The 25110-nt window shown below is 34.4% G+C and overlaps 1 protein-coding gene across 1 annotated transcript; it reads right to left on the bottom strand.

Moving 5' to 3' along the window:
- Positions 1-2469: 2469 nt before the first annotated feature.
- LOC132729688 (uncharacterized) lies at positions 2470-23200 on the bottom strand. Its single transcript, XM_060715505.1, has 11 exons — positions 22837-23200; positions 18660-18758; positions 17293-17415; positions 16626-16766; positions 15965-16060; positions 15441-15461; positions 13428-13540; positions 11542-11572; positions 10873-10952; positions 8431-8527; positions 2470-5296 (listed from the first exon to the last, which is right to left on the bottom strand). The coding sequence occupies exons 2-11, from the start codon at positions 18736-18738 to the stop codon at positions 2835-2837; spliced, it is 3243 nt and encodes a 1080-aa protein (XP_060571488.1). The 5' UTR covers positions 18739-18758; positions 22837-23200; the 3' UTR covers positions 2470-2834.
- Between the last annotated feature and the right edge of the window lie 1910 nt (positions 23201-25110).

Raw genomic sequence — 25110 nt, 5'->3', positions numbered from 1 at the left:
AAAATAAAAACTTCAGCATTGGGTTAATAACACTTTACAGATAACTAGAACTGATATCTGGCGATTAAAGAAAAAAAACTGAAATATTAATTTGTCTAAATGTGAATTTCACGCTTTAGATACTCCACCTTTTGTACTTTCATTTACAGCCATATTTAATTTAAATCTATAGATAAGTTGACAATAAACAAATAATAAAACAAAAAGAGAAAAGACTTTCGATAGCTTCGAGACACCAGAAAATGGACGAAATTGTCGTGAGAATTTCACAAGTGTTTAGCGGCCATGATTTCCTAAAGACAAAAGTGGTGAAAGTCTAAACGAAATGAAAATTAGATATTAATTGTAAAACGGAATGGTGTTTTTCATTTAAGATTACATATAATCATATACCATGTTAACCCCTGAGCATAATTCGCCGAATAAATGTTCTTAGCACACGTTCGCTCTACAGCAGTGTTCATTACATTCGGAGGGAAACCAAGAAAATAATCGGTAAAAACGCTGCCGTATTTGGACGCGGCACGTGCCTAGCGCGTGCTCTAAGCTTAGCGCGCTCCTGTGACAAATGTGTTTTCATGCGTATGGCTATGACTTGGTTAATTCACACGAAAACTAAACGTAACAAGAAAACATCAAATATAAAATTAAAAGTGATCGCAAGAGAGAAAAAAAAATATCTAAATATATGGATACACAATTTAAACTTCACAAACATATATTTACCATTTTTATTAACCCGTCAATTCAATACTGAATACAGACTACAATTACTATTACTTTATTTACAAAAATAATTCGTAAAAGAAATTGTTTATGGACGGGTGCCTCGAACCATTTGAACTATTAAAGCCATGTATTCGAACCTGCTATTTATGTAAAACAATGCTTTAACTAATGACCAATTGTTGTAAAATATGATAACTATTCATGCAACGATAGAAATGAAATACTGATATAGACGTTGAAAATATGGTTAATATTCATGCTACAATAGGAATGAAATATTGACCTAGGCTGATATTTATGCTATAATAGGAATGAAATATTGACCTAGGTTGAAAATTGAAAATATGCTATTATACGAATGAGATATTAAACAATCGTACCAAAAGTAAACCATCGAGTTATATCGTATATTCAAATGCGCACTAAAATGTATGCAATATTAAGCCCAAATTTATTCGGACGTATTATAATGCATACTTGTTTTAACTTTTTTTCTCCCTAAACATTTCATTTTAAACAATAACCAACTTTAATTGTGACAAAAACTTAATATTTAATGTGTCCAAATATTGTTTTTCTTTCGCCATTATAGCTTCAAACATAATCACCATTTTATTTCAAGACGGGAAGAATTGTGAAAATGCTATTGGCTTGTTATCACAGAAATCGTGAGCTTTTCTTCGGGATTAATAATAAATGACTCGCCACAAAATTCGCCCCACTTACGTTACGGTTCGCCACACATACATAACTAAGTCGAACTTAATAGCATACATGTACATATTGTAATGACATTTGAAGAAATAAACTATCTCTGTATTATATATATTTTTTTTTTTTTTTTTTTTTTAAAAAAAAGATAACAATTCTGAATGCTTTAGAAATATGGATATGGTCAGCCCGACAGTTCTGACGGTTTGTCAAAGGAAATCAAATATTCAAATGCCATCTTAAAATCTGGAAACAAAGTGATCCATCGGAAGCATTAATCACAACAAAATTACATGAAAATTGCAAACTCGGATTGATTGAAATTGTAAATGAGGAATAATGAATAAATGCAACATCCCTCACACCCCCTAGCACAGGCTTGAGCGGTACTCAATTCTCAACACTTTATAGTGCTGGCATCAATGATCCCGAAGGACCAGAAAAATGTAACAACACTGAAATCTTTTATTCAAATATCGTAATTATACTCAATTAGTATATTGGATTCACGGAATTATTTTTAGGTTTATGACAAACGTGTTCATACAGGTACATTTGTACCTATGATTTTCCTAAATGAATGTTTCCAGTATTATTATAAGTGTAATGTATACATATATTTCTACAGATCAAACAAAGCTGTAAATCAGAACAAAACAATCAAACCAAGCACACACTAGTTTCATAGTTTGAAGATTGACCAGTTGATTTTACAAATCTAAACCATAAACATTTATTTAACATTAATATTGTCCATTAAGTGCACGCTGTAATTATGGTAATTGAAGAGACAAATGTTCACCTCATCAACGCAGGCTAATTATTGTCTGTCACTTCAATATCGATAACTAAACCGTAAAAAATAACGGTATTTTATTCAAATACGTATATAAATAAACATTCATTTTAGCTAAAAATAAAAAACTACCCTGATCATATGAAAATCAAACAAACTTTGTTAATTTTTAGATCTTTCGTAAACTAGCTTGATATGTATTTAGTAATTATTTACATTACTAAACAGTATCACGCACGAGCGGGCACTTGAGTAGATATACTATCCTTGATATGTATTTAGTAATTATTTACATTACTAAACAGTATCATCTTATTGCTGAACGCGTACAGAATGTCAAAAGTATGGCATATGAACATTCCATTAGACAATATTGAAACACCTTTCAAATTTTAATGTGCATATACGGTTCGTGACAGTTTTGATTGTCGAGTAAGATAATACTGATTCCTAAGATCACCCTTTTATTTCACTAAAGTCAAAAGTTCTGTTTACTCGCCACTGCCTTTAAACATGGCATTAGCATGTGCAGTTGTCTCCGTTAAAGAGTGGTTTATAGCATCCTTTAATCTTTCAAATCTTAGTCAACCAAAAGTTCTCAGTCATTACTGTCACAAATGTTCCTTATCACATCCCAGTCAATTGTCACTCTATCTTTGACATTATTCAATGCCTCACCAAGAACATTCATGTCGTGACAAACATTTTCACGTTTCCACGTCATCAACATATTGAACACTTTCATTACCATAGTGTTACCATCATAGGTGGCTTGATCAATTTGCGTTTGTGTTAGTTTAAGTTCAACGCCGAGAAGTTGCCAGTTATTTCCAATAGCTTTTGCCACATTACTTAATTTTTTGTCAGTCAATCCTTTATTTTGATTGGAAGTGTCTACTTGCTCCTGTAAAAACCATTCTGATTTGGCACTTTTAACAAAAACGTCATGTTGTTTATCTAGATCTGGACACGGCAATACTTCATCATCTATTTCTTCTATCAGTCCTTTGCTACCATCTATGCCATGTGTTGTGTGATTACATCTAAATGCGTACTTATATGGCTTGCTAACATATTCGGTTCTGGTACGAAGACATTCAAATTCATGTCCAATGACTGATTCACAATACCGCCGAAACCGGTCTCCCACTCTTCTTACTATGTCTTTAGAAATACAAAGTCCAATAATGAGCAGTTCTATAGTAAAACATTTTACTTCAACTAATCCCAAGTGAACTTTGTCTAATTGAAACATACCCAGATTTTCAAATAAAGTGTGTTTCTTTGGACATTTTGGTAAAGGAACAAGGGACCATTTTCCCAAAAGTGCGGCCATAAGGCGGCTAAATATTGTCTGCAGGAGAGACGAGTCTTCAAACAACATCACAAATCGAGTCCGTGACTGTTTTCTGTCGGTTATTATTTCAGCGACGTCATCTGTTGAGATGTGGTCTTTTAATAGACTTGGCACAATGTACCAACCAAGACGCTCTGTTTTTCCTGTATTATCGTCAAACTTCATAGCTTCTGAAATCACATAATGCTTTTTCAGAAATCCAAGCAGAACGTCCTTATGCTGAATAAAGTTATCATCCCATACCTTATCTATAAGAGCATTCTCAAGCTTGCCATCATGAACAAGTCTTTCAAAGGATTTTCGAGTGCTTTGACATTTCATTACATTTTTACAAAAAGCTTTTGATGTAATTATACATCTGAAAGCATCAATTAAATATTGTGGATCTAGAATAACATGATCTGCAATTGGTTCTTCGTCAAAGTAGAACAAGGTTCCCTTAGAGTGATGATATCGCAGAAAGAGTTTCACCTGGTCTTCATCTGATAATGGAAATTCATTTGTTGCATCAATGTGCAATATTTCATCTAATGTGATAAGTTTCTGACTCCGCCTTTTCTTCAATTCTCTTTCTAACGGTAACCATTGAGCCGGAATTTCTTCTTTCTTTGACAACTCGTCGCCAATCCCTACGATTTCCTCAAGTAACCGAGAAATGATTTCATCATTTTGTTCAACATTATCAACAGCAAAATCGTTTTGATGTATGTGCTGAAAAACTGTCGTGTCTTCAAACATTTGCCGAATTTTATCGAAGTATTCTTCACAGATTTGAGTTCTTTCATCATCAGTTTCTGCCTTTATCTTGTCTTTATGTGTGCCGACTAATATAACTCTAGGTAAGGATCCGTCACAATCGCCAACAAAGGAATGGATGGAATTCATCCAAAATCGTATGAAATATTCAACTGTTTTATTGCCAGTCTCTCCTGGAAACTCTTCATCTCTAACGACATCCTTAAAATCAGTTGTCAAATCAAAAACAAGTAGATATATAGCTTGCTGACTATGAAACATTGTATGTGTAGCATAGAAGACATACTGTCCCCCGAAGTCCCAAAAGTCTAATATTGCATCTGAGGCTTTCTTTGAATCAGAAATTTTAATGTCATTTATAAATGAAATCATCTCATTTTCCGAAAGAACTCGTCTGGGTGTTCCGTTGATGGGGATGGAAAGACTTAAATCATTATTGTTTCCTTCAGAGCTTGGAAGACTATGATCATCTTTGACATTAGATTCTTTTGCAGAGTTTGGTAATTCCTGAACATTAATTAAGCCATCTACATCAGTGGTAGGTAATCGATTATATAAGTCAACTACATTACCAATAGGTATAGCATCTACCTCATCAACAGCTTCCACTGACTCTTGCTCGTGAGAATCCTCTAGACTACTTTCAAGTTCTGCTTTACGTACAATTTCTACCACACGACTAACTATCTCTCGCCCTTCTTCTTCTTCATGTAAACACAGTCTACCGTCACTTGATCGTTTAAATTTATGTCGAGCAACATCAATGCCATTGGTACTTGTAACTCCTTCAATACTATGCCCAACTAGTCTTCTTTTCAGAGATGACTTGCCTTGGCCATAATTTCCAACGATATTAACACGAATGGCAGGATCGCATTCCTTTCCTTCTTTGATGGCCCTTTGGTAGAGTGATAACGCATGTGGATCTACGCTTATAACTTGTGGCACTGAAATGAATAAAATGTATACATTTTATATAAAACAAGAGCTGTCTGTAGGACAGCATGCTCGACTATTCTAAGTGCTTGATAGTAAAAGAGCCTTGATATTGTTAAATTTTTTAAGTTCACAAAAAGGCTAATTTTTTTTTTATAAATTCATGTTATAGGCCTTAGAGAGAGTCTAATTATACAGAATTGGTTTGACTATTCGGAAGGTAATGTCACAAGGGTTTTTTATTGAGTATAATAATACTAATTACCTATGAATACATAAATTTGACAAAAAGGTACAAAGGTTTGTTATTAAGATGTTTTATCAAGTAAATCACTGCTTTATTATTATGAATGCATAAAATTGTCCCAAAAAAGGCACAAACCCTTCAGTAGTTATTGAGATAACAGCTTACAAGCAAAACTGTACCATGAATTTCTAAGTTGAAAAAGGGGAGAAAAATCAGCCTAAATGCAAGATAGAATTATGGATCTTTGTCAGTGACCTACAATTATGACCCTAATTGCATATGTGAAGTTTTAAATAAATATCTTTAATAGTTATTGAGATATGTAAAACTTGCATGTAAACATTAACCAAGAAACTAAGTAGAAAAGGGGATATAAATTAGCCTTAATGCAAGATAGAGTTATGGAACTTGGTCAGTGACATACAATTATGACCCTCCAATTATGACCCTAAGTGCATGTGTAAAGTTTCAAGTAAATATCTTTGAAGACCGTTAACCTTTAACCAAAATTTCTAAGTTTCAAAGGGGCAAATAATTCTGCAAATATTGCAGACAGTTATGCAATTTTGCAAACTGATGTACATTGTTACCTTAAATAAGTATTTTAAATTTCAATTGAATATCTCAAGCAATAATTGAGATATTTGACTTTACAAAAAAACTTTAACCAAAATTTCTAAGTTTCAAAGGGGCAAAATTCTGTCAATATGGTAGGCAGAGTTATCCAACTTGTCAATCTGATGTACATTGTTACTATAAATAAGTATTGTAAGTTTCAATTGAATATCTCAAGCAATAATTGAGATATTTGACTTTACAAAAAACTTTAACCAAAATTTCTAAGTTAAAAAGGGGCATAATTCTGTCAATATTGTAGGCAGAGTTATCCAACTTGTCAATCTGATGTACATTGTTACTATAAATAAGTATTGTAAGTTTCAATTGAATATCTCAAGCAATAATTGAGATATTTGACTTTACAAAAAACTTTAACCAAAATTTCTAAGTTAAAAAGGGGCATTATTCTGTCAATATTGTAGGCAGAGTTATCCAACTTGTCAATCTGATGTACATTGTTACTATAAATAAGTATTGTAAGTTTCAATTGAATATCTCAAGCAATAATTGAGATATTTGACTTTACAAAAAACTTTAACCAAAATTTCTAAGTTAAAAAGGGGCATAATTCTGTCAATATTGTAGGCAGAGTTATCCAACTTGTCAATCTGATGTACCTTGTTACTATAAATAAGTATTGTAAGTTTCAATTGAATATCTCAAGTAATAATTGAGATATTTGACTTTACAAAAAACTTTAACCAACGCAGACGCCGACGCGGACGCCGACGCCGACGCCGACGCCGGGGCGACTACAATAGCTCTCATATTCTTCGAATAGTCGAGCTAAAAAAACGAGAATAAAGATCAACAAGGCAAAGGCAACGTTCACGGGATGTAGCCTCCCCCCCCCCCCCCACTTAAGCAGGGCCAAAACCGGGAATGGACATTAGAGCGGCGAAAGGAGAGGGACACATAATGTGTGAAGTAATATAAACTCAAACTTGCACATAAATATATTTATTTCAAAAACAAAACTAAAGAGGCTAAAATTGTTCTGAAGTCAGCAATATTCATGAATTTAATATAAATTAAAGAAGGTAATTTAAGTAGTAACATATCATAAACCATGAAAATGAGAAGGTTGTAGCTTGTCTAAAGCAGTACAACCATACGATCTTTCAAAATACATAAAATGATAACCTTTTCTCATTTGGAAACACCGTGAATTAAGTTACATTTCACGTTTTGATTGGGTTTTCTTTCGGTTTTACTAAACTCTGTATGAAGTTTTTTTACTTAAAATCGACTGTTTTGAGAAAAAAACATATTGTATATAAACAAGTAAATGCTGACTGATAGTCTGACAAGTCTTCTGGAAATGGCGTAAATAGCGTAGTCTCTTAAAGATATTTAAAAGCAAAACACAAAAGGCCTGTTAACTATGTATGAAATGTCCATTCTGTCTGGTAAAATGTTATAGGAATAAAAACGCAATGTATTATAACAAAACAAGATATTGCGTATATTTTAGGACTCATAATGACATAATCCAGCATGATGCATCCATCTCATCAACATTTTATTTCATTATCACCATAACGTTTAAAACCTCCCAAGAACAGAGGATATCATCAACAATAACTGGACTGAACGTATGGATAAGTCATAGTTTCACCTATCCAATATTAAAACCTGTCCATGAACTTAAGGATAAAAAACAACATTTTGATAAAGTTTATAGGGGAAGTATTCAAAATTTACCGTCGGTTACCTACGGTATACAAATGTATATTCCGTACATACTACATGTAATAGAAAGAGCATCGAAACACCAGGCTATCTGATTTGTACGAGGGGCGTAGCCCCCTGAGTATGAATCAGATTGCCGAGTGTTTTGATGTTTTTTCTCTTTTGTATCATAGTCAAACATTTGAACACGCTCCCTGTTGTCACAGTATGAAACCCCAGAAAAAAGTAACCAATGAACGAGCATCTGAATATGATATTTCTATCGCTTTCCCTTTAAATACCGTAACAATAAGTAAACCCCAGCAAAAATACGCCAATTAATGGGCATGCTCTTGAGTAGCGGGTAACTAATACCCGCACTCCAGTTAACGCACTGTGCATGTATATGTATACGATTTAACTCTGGCACATTTTCAACAGAAAGGTCCCCAAACTATAATACAATATCCAGATAACGTAGTATGTACGGAATATATACCGTAGGTAACCGACGATGTATACTCCATATGAGGACTACCAGCGTCGAACACTCATCGCACAGTTCAACATTTACAGCTCATTTTAGCTAAAATCAAAAAAAGTGTTAACCTGTTTCCTGCTGTTCAACTGGAAAGTAAGTCTTAAGTGTCTGTCTGTAAGTCTTCTCACCGATAACTGTTATCACACTGAAGATGATTCTCTCGATCTGAAACATGTTGTATGCATTATCTTTTTTAAAAATGTGCAAATGCAACGAGCATTATGGCGTATTCCGACGGTAACTGACAAAAAAGAATAATTAAACGTCACTTCCAGAACATTATAACTATGTTATTTCGTCTTTTGCGGTTAAAACGTCATCACGGTACATATCCATATCGGTACCCTCTTTGCGAAATCTACTCAAACTGTACACTCTTTGCGAAATCTAGTCAAACGGTACCCTCTTTGCGAAATCTACTCAAACGGTACCCTCTTTGCGAAATCTACTCAAACGGTACCCTCTTTGCGAAATCTACTCAAACGGTACCCTCTTCAAACGGTACCCTCTTTGCGAAATCTACTCAAACGGTACCCTCTTTGCGAAATCTACTCAAACGGTACCATCTTTGCACATGCACAGGCTATTCTCTGCTAAAAACAAACCAGAGATGGATAACAAGCCAGTAAAAATTCATTGTAATCAGGAAAGGAAGTATGACATGTGGAAAAGATGTATACCACGGAACACTAAAATGTTTAATTAATGTGCTGATTTGTCACCGCAACTTCACAATAAGCTACATAAAATCGACATGTCTTGTCTCGCCCATCACCTCGACATATGTTTCGGTCTAAAATAAACCAGTGGCTTGATTATATATACATCATACATATTTCATATGTTCATTTATATATCATCTTCGGACAAATGGCAGTATAGTATCAAAAATAAATGTAAAATTCATAAAAACACCCTACTTTTGGTTTTGCAGCGGCACGGGCTTCCTCTTGCTTTTGACTTCTTTATATCACAAGTTCCCTCTCATTTTTTAACACACGGGTACCCTCAAAGCAGGACATACGCTTTTATTTGCGTTAAACGTTAAGCATGCAATATTTCCTATTTTTATGTACGTATATATACCTTAGTGTCATGATACGGAATTCTGTAATTCACAAATGTGAATATATAAAACAGAAGAACACATTTATAGACTTATGATGCTTAATCTTAAAACTGGTCAGTGGCAGGAATCGCCTGTCTTAAATAAGAACTGCCCATTCAAGTCAAATTCCGACTACCTGTATTATAAAGTCTAATTCGATCTTTCGCGTTTCTATACGTACTGTGTTAGGACGGATACCCGTGTATCAAAAACATTGAATAAGAGGGTACCTGTGATATAAAAAAAATAATAATAAAGAGATGGCCTGTTTCTCTGCAAACCCGAAAGTAGGGTGATTTTATTAATTCTACATTTATTTTTGACTAATAACTGCTATTTACCTGAATGAACATATGTAATAGGTATGATGAATATATAATCAAGCCACTGGTTCATTTCAGCCCGAAACAATATGGTCAAGGTGATGGGCGAGACAAGACATGTCTATTTTATGTAGCTTGTGGGGTTGCAATAATTGAAGATGGACACACTGCAATAAACACTCGAAGATAAAACATTCTAGTGTTCCGTGGTATACATATTTTCCACATGACATACCTCATTTCGTCATTTGAAGGAGCATTAGGTGAATTGTTATCCATCGCTGGTTTGTTTTTAGCAGAGAATAGCCTGTGCATGTGCAAAGAGGGTACCGTTTGAGTAGATTTCGCAAAGAGGGTACCGATATGGATATGTACCGTGGTCATGGTGTTCAGCTTCTCCTATGCCGTTATATACATATTCTGTATAAAGATTTATTATGTGCATTTATACATGTATGTTTTCTTTCTCTCATATTCATTTGTAATAAGGAAAAAGATATCAATTTTGATTGCATTGTTGTAGAATAATGCACGGTCGAGTTCAAATGGGTAGTGATATAGATTTAATCACAAAGGACGACAGGCAAGAGTTAATAATTAAAGTATAAACCATGTATTACTCTACTATAATGCATGAACAATTTGTGGGTTTTATTCCATTCTATTGTGCTCATAAAAAAGTAGACTAATAAAAAAACATGTTGAACAACATTGAGCTAAGCAGTAATTTCCCTGACGACTTTCGTTGTTTTGACATTGACGTCATATGACGTGTACAGTAAGTATTCCTTTTTATGGGAATTTACCGTGTAATGTACTTAATTGCCCGATCTGTCTGATAAAAATAGTGTGAAGCGTGTAAGCATGTGTATTAATGTATACTTGCCGAATATGTTTTGTATAAACGAAGCTTAAAAAATCTAACAATGAAAAAGAAATATTTCTGACAAATCATCTTGCAATTAAATTTTCATATCTGTAAGAAGTTGACCATCTGGGTTGTGCTTAGTGACACTTTCTTAAACAATAGTTCCGAAAGAAAACAAAAATTCATAAAAAGCTTTGGTAGCTTTACTTACATGATGTATGTTGTCATTTTCCAGAAGCCATTCTCTCGTAGTTGATACGGCTATTTGGGCTGCATCCTTCACAGCAAAGCCTTTGGGTTAAAAGAAAAAGAAATACCAGCACTGCACATTCTGTTTTGAAATAAACTTTAGTAAATTTTGAAATAAACTTTAGTAAAACATGTTTTTAAATGTTGTCATTAATCTTCTATCAAAATAATTTATCAGTGTAACTTTAATAATGGCCAAGTTGCTCAAAAAGCTCTACCATATAATAAACGAGTTCTGTTACGGAAACTTCAACATAACAATAAATCACATACATCAATTTTTAAAAAAGCTTTTGAGAAATAGAAATGAAATCTGTTTACGAGAATAATGAGTCTTTAAAGTGTTAGCATAATAATAGTATTTTGAAATTATGAAATTTTCACAGAAAAGCTTCTATTATAAAACAATAAGCATTACAAAAATGGAAATTGTGTAGGTCAGAAAATCTTATCTAACAGAGTGAAACGGTAGTAGAAAATATATATTTTCTTACTAAGACAAAGTTTTCTATTACAAGCCAAGACGAAATTTTTATGCTACAAAATATTTGATTTAATTAATTATATTCAAATGTTTTAGTAAATAGCTAATAAGTATCAATCAAATGTTACATATTTTCGTAAAACTTACCACAATATTGTGTACCTATGCTTGGGAATGCCTGGAATAAAACAAACATCAAATCAATCCGGACATAATTCAAAATATTCCTGACACTAAAGCCCTCTTATTTTAGCATATAATTTTCTGGAATCGTCCATATTAATACTTAAATATGGTCGAGCTTTAGACGAGAATTATTAATATTCCCGTGGAATTTTTACGCATAAATCGAGGGTTTGTCGCAAAATGAACTAACTTATATGAAATAAAGAATAACTTACAACAGTTCTGCTATAAACCCTCGAAATGGATACTTAAATTATCATCCTTAATTAAAAACAATTATCTATGGAAAATGGCACTAAATGTGAATATTATTTGTCATAAAAGTAACAAAATGTAAACAAAGTGGTATTGTGACTTGATACAAAATACTGAATCACTATAACTGTACTTATTGCATGGTTCGTGAAATTAGCCAAAGAGCTAATTATTAGAAACTGTAACAGGGCACCAAAAATTAAAGGGTTTGAGAAATTAAAATACAAACATTAGGTTGCATAATTGGCCTTTAAATACAAAAATATAGCTCCATTAGATTACCCGTTAAAGCGCAACAGAAAATGCTTAGAGGGTAACATTATTTGGTAAGAGTTATGAACATGGGGAGGTTATATATATACAGGGGGGGGGGGGCAGTTGTAAACATTGTAACATTGCTTTCGCACATGAGACCATCCCTGGCGGGAGTACACTTCATAATGGACCTGAAAGTGACTCATATTCAGCAACCATAACCAACTGACCTTGGATACTTTTGAATGTCGGTAACGGACGTGTACAATGGTCTTTTAAGGAACACACTGATTATCATACCTAGGCAGGTGATAGTTCAAGGTTTTCCTAGTTACAAGTAAATAATGAGAATCCAGCAAATGTAATTTAAAGGCTTGCGTATTTTAACAATACTTGGTCGTCCACTCCAATCATTTCAGTTGTTTGTTTTACAGATTTACTATGACCATCCTTTAGTAAACTATTTTTATCGAAATCTATGAAATTCTCACTGAGTATGTCTAGTTTGAATAAAGGAATGTTAAAAATATTTACTATGCCCATCCTTGAGTAAAATATTTTTATCAAAGAAATTTATTGAAATCTATGAAATTCTTACTGAATAATTATGTCTAATTTGAATAAAAGAATGAATAAACTATGTATTGGAAGCTGTGTTCCCTATTACAGGTCAAGAAAAGATGGTCTTTTCTTTAAAAAAAATGCCATTTTTTAATGACACTATATATTCATATTGTGGCTACCTATAGTGCATATGTAGAGTTTTAAACATAACATATCTACTTTGTGTAGAGTCAAAACATGTTAAATTTATGTTATATTTATATAAAGAGACTGTCAAGCAATTTTTAAGATTTTCTAATATAAAATTTAAGCATAGTATATCTAAAAAGGTGTTTTAAAAGGTAAATGAAACAGATGGCCATCTAGAATTTATCTACATTTCAATATAAACTGTGACATAATAAAAGTGACATAATGCCCATCCAAGTGTAATTGCTTATTGAACAGGTAAAAATTAAAAATAACTTGACCTCTTGTCATAATTTTATTCAATTTAATATATATTACTATGATAAGATAACAAATAATCCCCCCGTGACCAATGAAAATTTCTATAAATATCGTTATCAGTAACGCTCAATTCTTAAAACAAGGAGCGGGACAGTCTCTTTCATTGTTTTGATAGTTTTATTTATTGTATTATAAACGTTTTTCATTACCAATTATTATAATGGCCAATCTTTTGAAATATATTACTAATTCAACTCGACAGTGAAATGAAGAGCGTAATGTTATTTAAAACTGAGCATATAGAAAGTAGATTTAGTTCTTACTACTGTTTTAATATTCCTGTCACGTGCCATATCTAAGCATGATCTATAACATTTCTTCAGGTACAAAAATCGATTTTTCCGGTCCATACGTGGTACAACCGTGTGAATGATATCTACGAAAATAATGGTTAAATAATTATATTGGTTTGCAGCATAAGTAATGACAATGAAATTATAGTTGATCAATAGCATTTGAGCCGCGTCATGACAAAACCATCATAGTGCGTTTGCGACCAGCATGGATCCAGACCAGCCTGCGCGTCCGCGCAGTCTGATCAGGATCCATGCTGTTCGCTTACCAACTCTATTACAAGTAGAGAAACTGATAGCGAACAACATGGATCCTGATCAGACTGCGCGGATGCGCAGGCTGGTCTGGATCCATGCTGGTCGCAAACGCACAATGTTGGTTTTGTCATGACGCGGCTCATTAAAGCTACAGTCTCACTTACATCCCGGCAGAGCCCCGGTAGACGTCCGGGGTGATCCGGGAACGACCGGGGTACGACCGGGAACAACCGGGGTACATCCGTAACTCTGCCGGCAACGTCCTGGATGATCCGGGATGATCCGGGAACATCCGGCATTCGACCCCGGATGGAATAAATTATTTAATATCACCGGGGTGGTCCGGGATGATCCGGGAAGGTATAGCTTTGCCGGCTTCATCCTTAGCTCTGCCGGGAACGACCGGGGTTATAACGGGAAAGCACCGTAGCTCTGCCGGCACAATCCGGGGATGATCCGGGGTATGATATAGCCGGTAGAGCTACGGTAGAGCTACGGTAGAGCCCCGGTATATGCCGGCAGAGCCCCGGTAACTACAGGCAGAGCCCCGGAGGATAAAGGTAGAGCTACGGTTGATCCCGGTAGAGCCCCGGTAGAGCCCCGGCAAAGCCCGGATCATTTCATAAGAATAAGGACAATTTGCGATGATTGAACTTGTTTGTATTAAAAGCCTTCCCATTTCCCTTCTATCCAGTATGGCATAAGGATTTTTCAGGAAATCATCATGAATTACTATTCTTGAACAATAGATATTATATTAAATAAAAATTATGTATCAAAGTTATCATTTTCGGGCGTTTTCAATCCACCGGGGTTCTACCGGGGCTCTGCCTGGATCGTCCTGGGCTCTGCCGGGGCTCTGCCTGGATCGACCGGGGCTCTGCCTGGGTCAACCGGGGCTCTTCCGGCGTCATCCGGGAACGACCGGGGAAGCACCGGCATGAACCGTAGCTTCACCTGGGCTCTGCCTGGATGATCCGGAGCGCATCCTGGGTGGTTAGTAGGGTACTACCGTAGTGCTGCCGGGGTAAGTGTGACCGCAACAATAATTTCATCCTGGATCGTCCCGGATCATCCCGGTAACTTACCGGGATGGTCCTGGGCTCTGCCGGGAGTAAGTGAGACCGAGGCTTAAAGCATACAATGATATATTGATACAAATGGAGAAAATCACTTAATAGAGAATATTTAAGTTTCATCTATAAAAAACAGGATTTTCATCGAGTGGTATGAAAAAATATTTTAAAAATAAATAAAATATGATAATTTTCATACAAAAAGATGAAAATTAATCCTGTACTAAATAAAAAAATAAACTTGAATTTTCTGTTTATTATATACTTTTTCTCTTTTTTAACCTAATAACAAGGAAGAATTCCCTCTTAATTGTGTTTAAGATGAAAGTAATCCGGCAAGACACCATTGTAAAAATGTAAAATATGGTTTGCTGCAGGTAAAAATAACTTCACAGTGAAAATATGGAAAATAAAAATACGCATGTATATTCTTTCATCAATATTTTTCAATATTTCATTTATAAGTTTATAATAAAAACGTATTATCAAATGACCAGTTAAACAGTGAACATTTATTTTATTATCTGTATTATTAGCATTAACTAGTTAATAACATACAAAAAAATGCGGCAGTATTTCAAACTATTTCAAACCAGATTTACATTGGTCTTGCTGTATAAGAATACATAGTAGTTGAAAAAAAACTTACACTTTGCATGAAGCCTGTAACCTGAAAAATGCACAAAAAGCCTGATTTGTCTCCGTTGAAAAGTAAGTGTTTTTATAATAATAATAATAATAATAATAATAATAATAATAACAATAATAATAATAAATTTAATGTCTGTTTCCTCTATCAAAGATCAATTCAATTTTGACTGATTATTAATTGTGAACACAAGAAAACACATTGTAATAAATGCAATCTTTATTTTTTCATATATCCCAGCTGAAACTCATAATGTATCATTCAATCAGTTTATGTTCTAAATTAGTGCATATAAGGTTGGCATTTGATTGACAATAATTCATTTTTAACTATTAACAAATGGTTATTCACAACAATACAATTATAATAATAAATAATAAATTGAATTGTACCCTGTTAACATACGAGTTCGTCTCGTTCACGGCCATGAGACCTTTAGCCAATTTGCCCGTTTTTTGATCGCAGACAGAAATATGAACATTATGATTATTATACATGGTAACAAAACATCTGATTTCACAAACCTTTGGTAATTACCGCCTTGCCATATTCACAGAGTCCAATAGAAGCGCACTTGTTTGCTAACTCCGGACCAGCGGCTAGATGTATCCTTTCTCCAACTGAAAGAACACATTAGCAACCCTTTTTAAACGACCAAACCACTATGATATAAACATTGAATATATTGTAACCTATGTAGAGCGGCCCTCTTAAAAGCAATAACAAGAAAGTATCCATTCTTCCTTCCAAAAGTAAGATTCCACATTAAATTTAAACTGTCTTTCAGCAACACCTCTGATTAAGAAAAAACATGTCTCTCAAATGATGTTGCTCTGCTAAGATTTTATTGTAAAATATCAGTTCCTGGAATATACCTCTTTTCAAGGAGGCGCTCCAAAACGCTAAATATCTAAATACAATGTAATTGGTCTCTCCCAGCAGAGCGTTACAAATCCTAACTTGTCCACTTTGTTAGTAGTCTGTTAAAGTGTATACAGTTTTGTTGCATTTGTTTACATATTTAGAAAACCTTTTTTATCAATCATGTAATTTCATTTGGCAATAAATCGCTAAACGTCTAAATTTCGATAATCATAAAGTTGCAAATAAATACTAAATTTGCAAAACAGTTTGCTTTGTTGCGATGTCACTTGACAGGACGAAACAAAGTTTCGAAAAGCTTACCTTCTCCGAAATGCACGAGGTCGTGACTAGCAGAATTTACAATGGCGTCGATTTTCAGCGTTGTAATGTCTCCAACCCAAAGTGATACCTTCTGATTTAAAAACTCATTGACGTCATAGTGTGACGTTGACGTTGATTTATCTACAACATAAATATCAAGTGTTATCAAGGCGTTTTTCGTATTTATATGTTTCCCATGTTTCTATGTTTCTATCAAAACTATCAATGGTCTTTTTATTCTCTCAGCGCTTTCCAAGCATGTGGTGTCTCCAAGAAATAAGAACATCGGTAAAAACGCAGAATGCTACCCGACAGGTAAAAACAATATAGCCTCAGCGACCTTGGCCGCAGAAATTTCAAATACCATCAAATTGTGATAATCAAGGTTTGTAACGTAAATAAGTAACAGAATATTCAATGATGAGAAATCCAAAGCTTTAGTGGCCTTGACATGGACCAAATAATGACTAAGGATCAAAGTTTATTTAAAGTACCGTTTCTTCATTCTAATTATGTAAGATAAAGTTAATTTTGTGCCATTTAATTTGTGAAACATTTTAACCTTACAGTGGTTTACCATTTATACTGTCTCGTGGTGGAATATACTTTTCGCCAAGTAATTATGATAATTCAACAAACAAAATGCCGCCATTAAACTATGTCTTACCTGAACTCTTCACTTCTGTATAGAAATCACTCCATGTTTTAATCTGTTCTAATGTCACGTGACTTGAAGGATGGTGCGATCTGTATTGAGTCGTATATAAGCCAACCGGTGATAAGTCTGAATCTGAATAAATAACATAATGGCTTATAAGTATGTGTTCGAATGCACGTTCAAACTTCATCAATATACTAGATTTACTAAAAAAAACAACCATCGCATTTTTTCGGACCTTTCCGTCGAACTTGGTATTGGATGTACAATGTTCTTGACAGCAACAGGTACAATGATTAAGTTCATATATAGAGTTTCTTGGGAAATAAAAAAAACAACCTTTCAATACTTGTACAAAATCAACATTGAACTGTTGAGCTGGAAGATAAACCTAGCAGAACACTTAGTCTTACCAACAAACAGCACTTAGTCTAACCAACAAACAACACTTAGTCTAACCAACAAGCATCAGTTCGTCTAACCAACAAGCAACACTTAGTCTAACCAACAAACAACACTTAGTCTAACCAACAAGCAACACTTAGTCTAACCAACAAGCAACAGTTCGTCTAACCAACAAGCAACACTTAGTCTAACCAACAAACAACACTTAGTCTAACCAACAAGCAACACTTAGTCTAACCAACAAACAACACTTAGTCTAACCAACAAATAACACTTAGTCTAACCAACAAACAACACTTAGTCTAACAAACACTTAGTCTAACCAACATTTAGTCTAACCAACAAGCATGCCTTTATAGTAATACTACATGTTGTATTATTTTATAGCTAAAAGAGCACAAATATATGACACCTTTATTTGGTCTTCCGTTGTTGTTGCTAACCCTTACACCGATCCCAGAACAACAATCATTATCCATGCGCGCAAGAATGTAGTTCGGTACTCCTTATGTCCATTTACATTATTATTCAGAACGAAGACTTGCAAAACATGTACAAAATTGTCATTATGTTTGTGTTGTTGTTTTTTTCTTGTCTTGGAATTTGAAAGCTTATTGAAACACTCTCGAATCTGTTCCTTGAACCAACCAGTGCTAAGCAATGAGTGTAAAGTTTCATGCTCACGGAAACAACAGCTTGCCCCTAACGGGGTTTGAAACCACGTGGCCAGCAATCCTTATATTACTTATCCTCCGATGCGTTAACCGCTCGGCTATGCCGTTACTATTTCGAACAAACGAAATAACACATTCTTTATATGATATGCATTTCAAACTCATTTTCGAACTAATTCCTGGATACGATATTATGTCTATAAACGACACAAAAAATAGGGTGATGCCAAAACGCATGGAAGGGGAAGTGGTTTTTTGTCTATTGTTTTTTAAACAAATCTATATTATGTTGCTTACCTGTCGCATTATCTTTGTTTTCTTTCTTCTTTGAAAAAAAACTTTGAAACAGGGACTTTTTCTCCTTTTTTCCCGACATAATGCGTCAGAGAGTTTGAACTGAAACAAAAAACGAAAACACTATTTTTTATATCATTTAACAAATAATGGCTGATGGGTACATCGCACAAACACAGTGTAGATCATATGATGACTTTCCAGCTTTACTGTCACGTGCCATTCGTGCATCATTTTCAGACACAAACGGGCACCTGAATAGAACCGTAAGCTAGCTGGATAACTTCCTCACAAAGAACGTGACCAAATTGACATTAACATGACACAATTCACAATAACGAGAGCACCATTATATTGAGACCATATTCCACAATTGTAAAATATTTTTTCACAAAACAGAGACCTTATTCACAATAAAGAAACGGTCTTCCCAATATTAAGACCCTATTCACACTTACGATTCTTAAGACTGTATCCACAATATCGAAACTGAATTCACAATAATGAGACCGCATTCATAATAACAAGACCACATTCACAATAACAAGACCGCATTCAAATCAACGAGATCCAATTAACAATTGCGAGACCGCATTCATTTCAACGAGATCACATTCACAATAACGAGACCGCATTCATAATAACAAGACGGCATTCACAATAATGAAACTACACTCATATCAACGAGATCACATTCATAAAAACAAGACCACATTCACAATAACAAGATCGCATTCAAATCAACGAGATCCAATTAACAATTGCGAGACCGCATGCATATCAACGATATCACGTCCACATTCATAATAACGAGACAGCATTTATACTACTCGACATTTGTAAGGCACCATATGCTTGAGTGTGATTTTTTTAATTTTATTAACGCCGTGCGAAAGGTTTTTAATGTTGATTTACTGTTTTATCAATACAACTGAAGGACGAATATCACCCTATCAATAAGTTTAACACTAAGTTTGTGCCAGAGAAGAGGATGTCCCACTCTTTTGAAGATTTCAGAACATACAGCGTGTTTTCCTTTTTTCCCCTTTTTTTTTTAAGTTTTAGATTAAATACCGTGTGTGTGACCCGTGACTATCAATGACTTCTCATACTCCCTATTAGGTTTTTGATCATTCCAACAAGTATGGCTGTCCATTCTTTGACCAACATGGCTCCAAGCTCTCAGCTGGTTCTGGGTTGCAGCTGACGAGCTGAAATTCTAACCTGCATTTCATTCCTACTGTGTTCTTTTGGATTTAAGTCAGGTGAGCGAGCTGGCCAGTCCATGTGCTCAATTAACTCCCGCTCTAGGTTGTCCTGGACCACCCTGGCACTATGGGGGCGAGCCTTATCGTCCATTAGAATGAACTGATTGCCGACTGCCCCAGCATACAACCTTACCTGGTTGTCTAAGATGTCGTCTACTGACCCACCCCCGTAGCGGTCATGCTCAGCAGTATTTGCAGCTGTTCACCGCGTCTTCTCCAGACTCTGGCACGCCTTTCTGTGAAGTATAGGGAAAACCTGGACTCATCAGTGAATAGAACGTGTCTCCAGTGTTGCATGGTCCATCGTGTATGATCCATGGTCCATTCCTAACGGGCCTGGCGATGTCGACGCGTCAAGGGGATACGTATGCAAGGTCTTCTCCACCAAAAATCCCCGTTATGCAGCCTTCTACGTACCGTCTGCGTGGAAACAATGACCCTCGCAGCATTAGCAAGGTCATTTCGAAGAGAAGTTGCAGTGGAAATTCGCATATGTAAGAAATGTGTGAATGACAATAAGCCGGTATGTCGCCGTATAACAAGAGACATGTGGTTGTACACCCTATCAAAAACATGAAAATATTGGGGTGCATACTTTCCATGCTACTTTGTCGATTTGTAACGGACTAGTCAACACGGATTCATGTCAGGGGACTATCTCAAAACATTGCTAAATCAGAATTTTCAAAAATTGGAAAAAAATATGTTTAATACTGGTGAAACCATAAAAAAACTTATGGTGCTTAGCAAAAGTTGAGTAGTATATATCAACGAATTCACATTCACAATAACGATTTTGCATTCACAATAACAAAGAATATTCATAATAATTAAACTGCATTGACGATAACAAAACCGTTTTCACAATAATAATACCCGGGACCGCGAAGCGTCCATGATAACTACGGTATAGAATAATCAGCTATAATTGATTTTGAATTTTACTTAACGCTCAAATCTTATCATAATAAATTTCACTTTACCCTAAATTACTGTTACTAAAAAAATTCGGAAATTCGGACCACCAGGAAATGAATAGTGGAAAGTAAAATTCAGTTCCGATATTCCAGAAAAGACATGCAAAATCGCGCTAGCATAAACTGGTTGCATTTCAGCCATTCCGAAGTCAATCCCGCCATGATCATGTTAATTTAGAAACGGACAGGAATACACCATGACTCATCCGGGTGACAGGGGTAAACAAACAAAATGTTTAAAAAAAATGATAACAGAAACAATACAAGATCTTTATAACATGTACACTATTGTTGTTTGATTAATAAATAAGACTACCTTAGGTTTCGAAATAAAACAAATTTCATTATGGAACCTGATCGGGGTTTTTTTTATTGTAAAACCACATTTTTATTCGATTTTTTTTTTTCAATTTGGCTAAAATGCGTCGGCTAAGGGACGTAATCTTGTAAAACACAAATATTGCGAATACGTTTAACTCATTTTAAATAATTTCCTTATTTCATTTTTTGATTGTTTGTCTGTTCTTTTCCTTTATTTCTTTTGAATAGTTGAGGTGATGGTAGATTTTCGTGTTAAGATTGTTTGTGTTGTAATAATAATTACATAATTTTGTCGATGACAATTTAAGCCCTGTTAACCCTATACTGTAATTAAATACAATGGACATGTATCTTAAACAAAAAGTATTTAACTAAATCCGTAAATTTGGATAAATTACAGTGATTAAGTTAACACTGAATTCTGAACTGTAATATAGTTTCTTAAAAAACATTTGAGCCGCGTCATGACAAAACCAACATAGTGGGTTTGCGACCAGCATGGATCCAGACCAGCCTGCGCCTCGGCGCAGTCTGATCAGGATCCATGCTGTTCGCTATCAGTTTCTCTACTTGTTATAGGGTTTTGTAAGCGAACAGCATGGATCCTGATCAGACTGCGCGGATGCGCAGGCTGGTCTGGATCCATGCTGGTCGCAAACCCATTATGTTGGTTTTGTCATGACGCGGCTCAAATTTTATAATGTATAATGTATAGTGATTGTTATTCCTTTAGCCTCGATTTCGAAACAAGTTCTGGCAACTTATATTAGTGTTCAATATCATTTGCCGACCAATGAAATCGCTCCAATTTTCAAAACAAAAATGCCCACTTCCTGGAACCAACCAGTAGATCTTCTGGTATCATATGAAGAAACATGGTCGTGGCTCATGATCCCTGAGTTGAGAGGCAGACACATTAACCACTAGGCCACCGCCCCTCCCCCCTTTAGAATTTATTCGTTGCCATTTTACTGTAAGCAAACCGCAATCCATTTCAACTCAATTATTACCCTTAACACGTTAAACCTTCTACATCTTGCTTGACATAACTTTTATGTACACATTTGATTTTTAACGTCCATTTAATCAATCGATATAAATGTATCCAAGGACATAATATTAAATTATTTATTGTCTCCCAGTTTTTATTTGTTAAAAATACGAAAATCCAATGCCTTACACTGTAAAACAGAATATAACGCACTGAAATTATATATACCATAATAAATAATAAGCGTGTTAATATCGTAACGATCAGTTTGTTGTTGTGGTTGACCTTATTTTCGAGCCCGGAAGAACAATTTCTACGCTATAAATGGTGAAAACTTACGTCTAAAATCACATTTATATAGACGTGTTGATTATCTACATCTAAACACAACATACTGATTGTTAAAAGACTATTTAATGATAATTTCACGGTCTTCCATTCGATATCTATAATCCCATTTACACCCGAAAAATAAATAGAAGTTAAACAGTTAAAGTTAAAGTTAACGCTAAGGTCAAAGTCCGTTTCATTAATTCATATAATGTGAAACAAGATTTCAACGGTGGTTCTATAAAAACAAACAAGTATCAACTGTCATGTATATTAAAAGAAAAAAAACTTACTTGTGTCAGTTACAAATAATATCATCCATTTTGTCAAAGACGTTATTATATGTCACACTTTAATAATATTTTCGGGGAGATAGTTAACTTCCGCTTACAATCTATGTAAATTTGTGTAATAGTATCTTAAGTATAGACGAGCACGTGATCTGTGCGATTTACACTATTTTTCTATTTTTAAACACGTCTGCAACTTCTGCTTTAAAAGACGTCTTACTTTTATTATATATTAAATGCAATAAATGAAATATTGAGAAAAAATGATTACATAACATGAAAACTTTCATTGTCCGTAGTTTCACAGTACAAATTTATTTTCCACTGCAGTTAAACATCTAATATTTACAGATTTTCTGTCGGTTCACTATTATTTTGTCGGACTACATTTTTTTTTTTTAATTCAGCCCCCCCCCCCCTAAAAAAAAAATAAAAAAGGATGATATGAAGATTATCATATAATATTTATTTTCAAACCACTCGATGTATAAACACCCCTTAATTATAAAAAAAATAATGTGTCGTCTATGTATCAACAACACTTTTGTTGTTTAAAAGAGTTAGTTTATTGTGTTATAAAAACATAACAAGAGCTGTTTGCAAAGAACGCGCACGCGCACGTTTATTATTGGCGACGCCGGTGAGCGGCGTCGTCTATTATGGAACGCTTTTTATTTTTGCCTATGGAAGGAGCTGTTATTATTAGCAGTTAATTTCATGTTGTGTAAATTAGTTTTATTTTGATTCGTAAAAATCAAGTAAACAAATGTGTTGTTATATTTGTATTTAATAACTTTATGTAAAAAGCATGTGCATTGTGATATTATTTTCACGAAATTGCGGGTTAAGTTTAACAGCTTGTCCCTTAGTTTTAATGACAATACTAAAACCCGGATTTCGAATATCGTTGTGGTCTAGATTGAGGCCGTATCATTTATACATTTTCAAAATTTTCCTACAAGAAGAAAGTTCACCTGCAATTGAGTATAAGGATAGGTAATGAAACTGTTGTAAACGATTATCCTATTGATTTTATCCTTATTACATTTATCTGTTGCGCAGAATGGTTGTTTTTACAAAGTGTACCAGTATCCGGACGTTGAAAGCTATCCGATTTTCTGCAATTACTGCTGACACATGGCCATCTATTTTTTTATGAATACTTTACCATTAATTTGCATGGCTTGATAAAATTGAACCTGCAACATTTCATAATTTTGCTGTTCTTTTGGGTTTCAGGTTTTCTTTATTTTAAGGGGAAGTAACTTATGTTTACTAAATTATTTGTTCTTTTCTGTCTATCTTAGGTATTACTTATAATACTATTTTTGTTGTATATAATTCACCAGTTGTAAGGTCATCAAAAGCATGTTAATGTTAATGTTAGGATTTCATATTTATTTAATATAAACTGGGAATTATTAATGTTATGTGCATGTACATGTATATCTTAGACAGTAGTATATTGATATGTTGAGACTTATAATTTTTCTGCATTTAAAGAGTTACAGTTATGTCATTATTATTAAAGGGATGAGACTTTCATTTAAAGTTATAAATGATAAAACATGTATTGATTGAAAATGTCCTTAAACTTGGATCAAGCAATATAATTAATAAAGTCTCAAAAAATCATATTCTGAATAGTTATTCTATTTTTTTCTAACATGTGCAAAGTTTGAAAAGGACAGCTTCTGTCTTATCTATTTGTAATGAAGAGACACCGGTCTCAACCTCCAGGTCTCCTGAGTCAACGCGACAACAGACTGTACATAGAGTAGATTGTTACTTGCCCTTGAATAAATTTGTGCACTAAATTTATAGTGGGTGATTTGTGCCACATGAAAACCAACATAGTACAAAAAGTAACTGGGCGCCAGATGAAAACATGAAAATACAATCTACCACAAAGTGGTTTGTTTGTTGCATTTTCATGTTTTTGCCCGGTGCCCTTGATGCAAAATACAAATCAGCCTTCATAAAATTTCTTCTTATGTTGGTCACAGGTTAATGAGTTCTGGTCAAGCTCAAAGTTTTTCTCATCCTATGACTGCATATAAGCATGAGTTAAATTTCCTATGCTCTGTAACATAAGAAATTCACGAACACAAATCGATATAGTGGGGAAATATGTTGTGGTTTAGAACTGTTTCATTATTAAAGAGAAAATGTGTAGCAGGACGGATAGCTCAGTTGGTCTTCTGAAAGTCATGGGTTTGAGTCATGGTCAGGCAGTTTCAGTCAGGGTTTAGAAGTGGTTTTTCAATTGACACATGT

Source organism: Ruditapes philippinarum, unplaced genomic scaffold, assembly GCF_026571515.1.
Source record: "Ruditapes philippinarum isolate M1 unplaced genomic scaffold, ASM2657151v2 ctg1519_1_1_1_1, whole genome shotgun sequence".
Lineage (NCBI taxonomy): Eukaryota > Metazoa > Mollusca > Bivalvia > Venerida > Veneridae > Ruditapes > Ruditapes philippinarum.
This window is presented reverse-complemented; position numbering and strand designations above follow the sequence as displayed.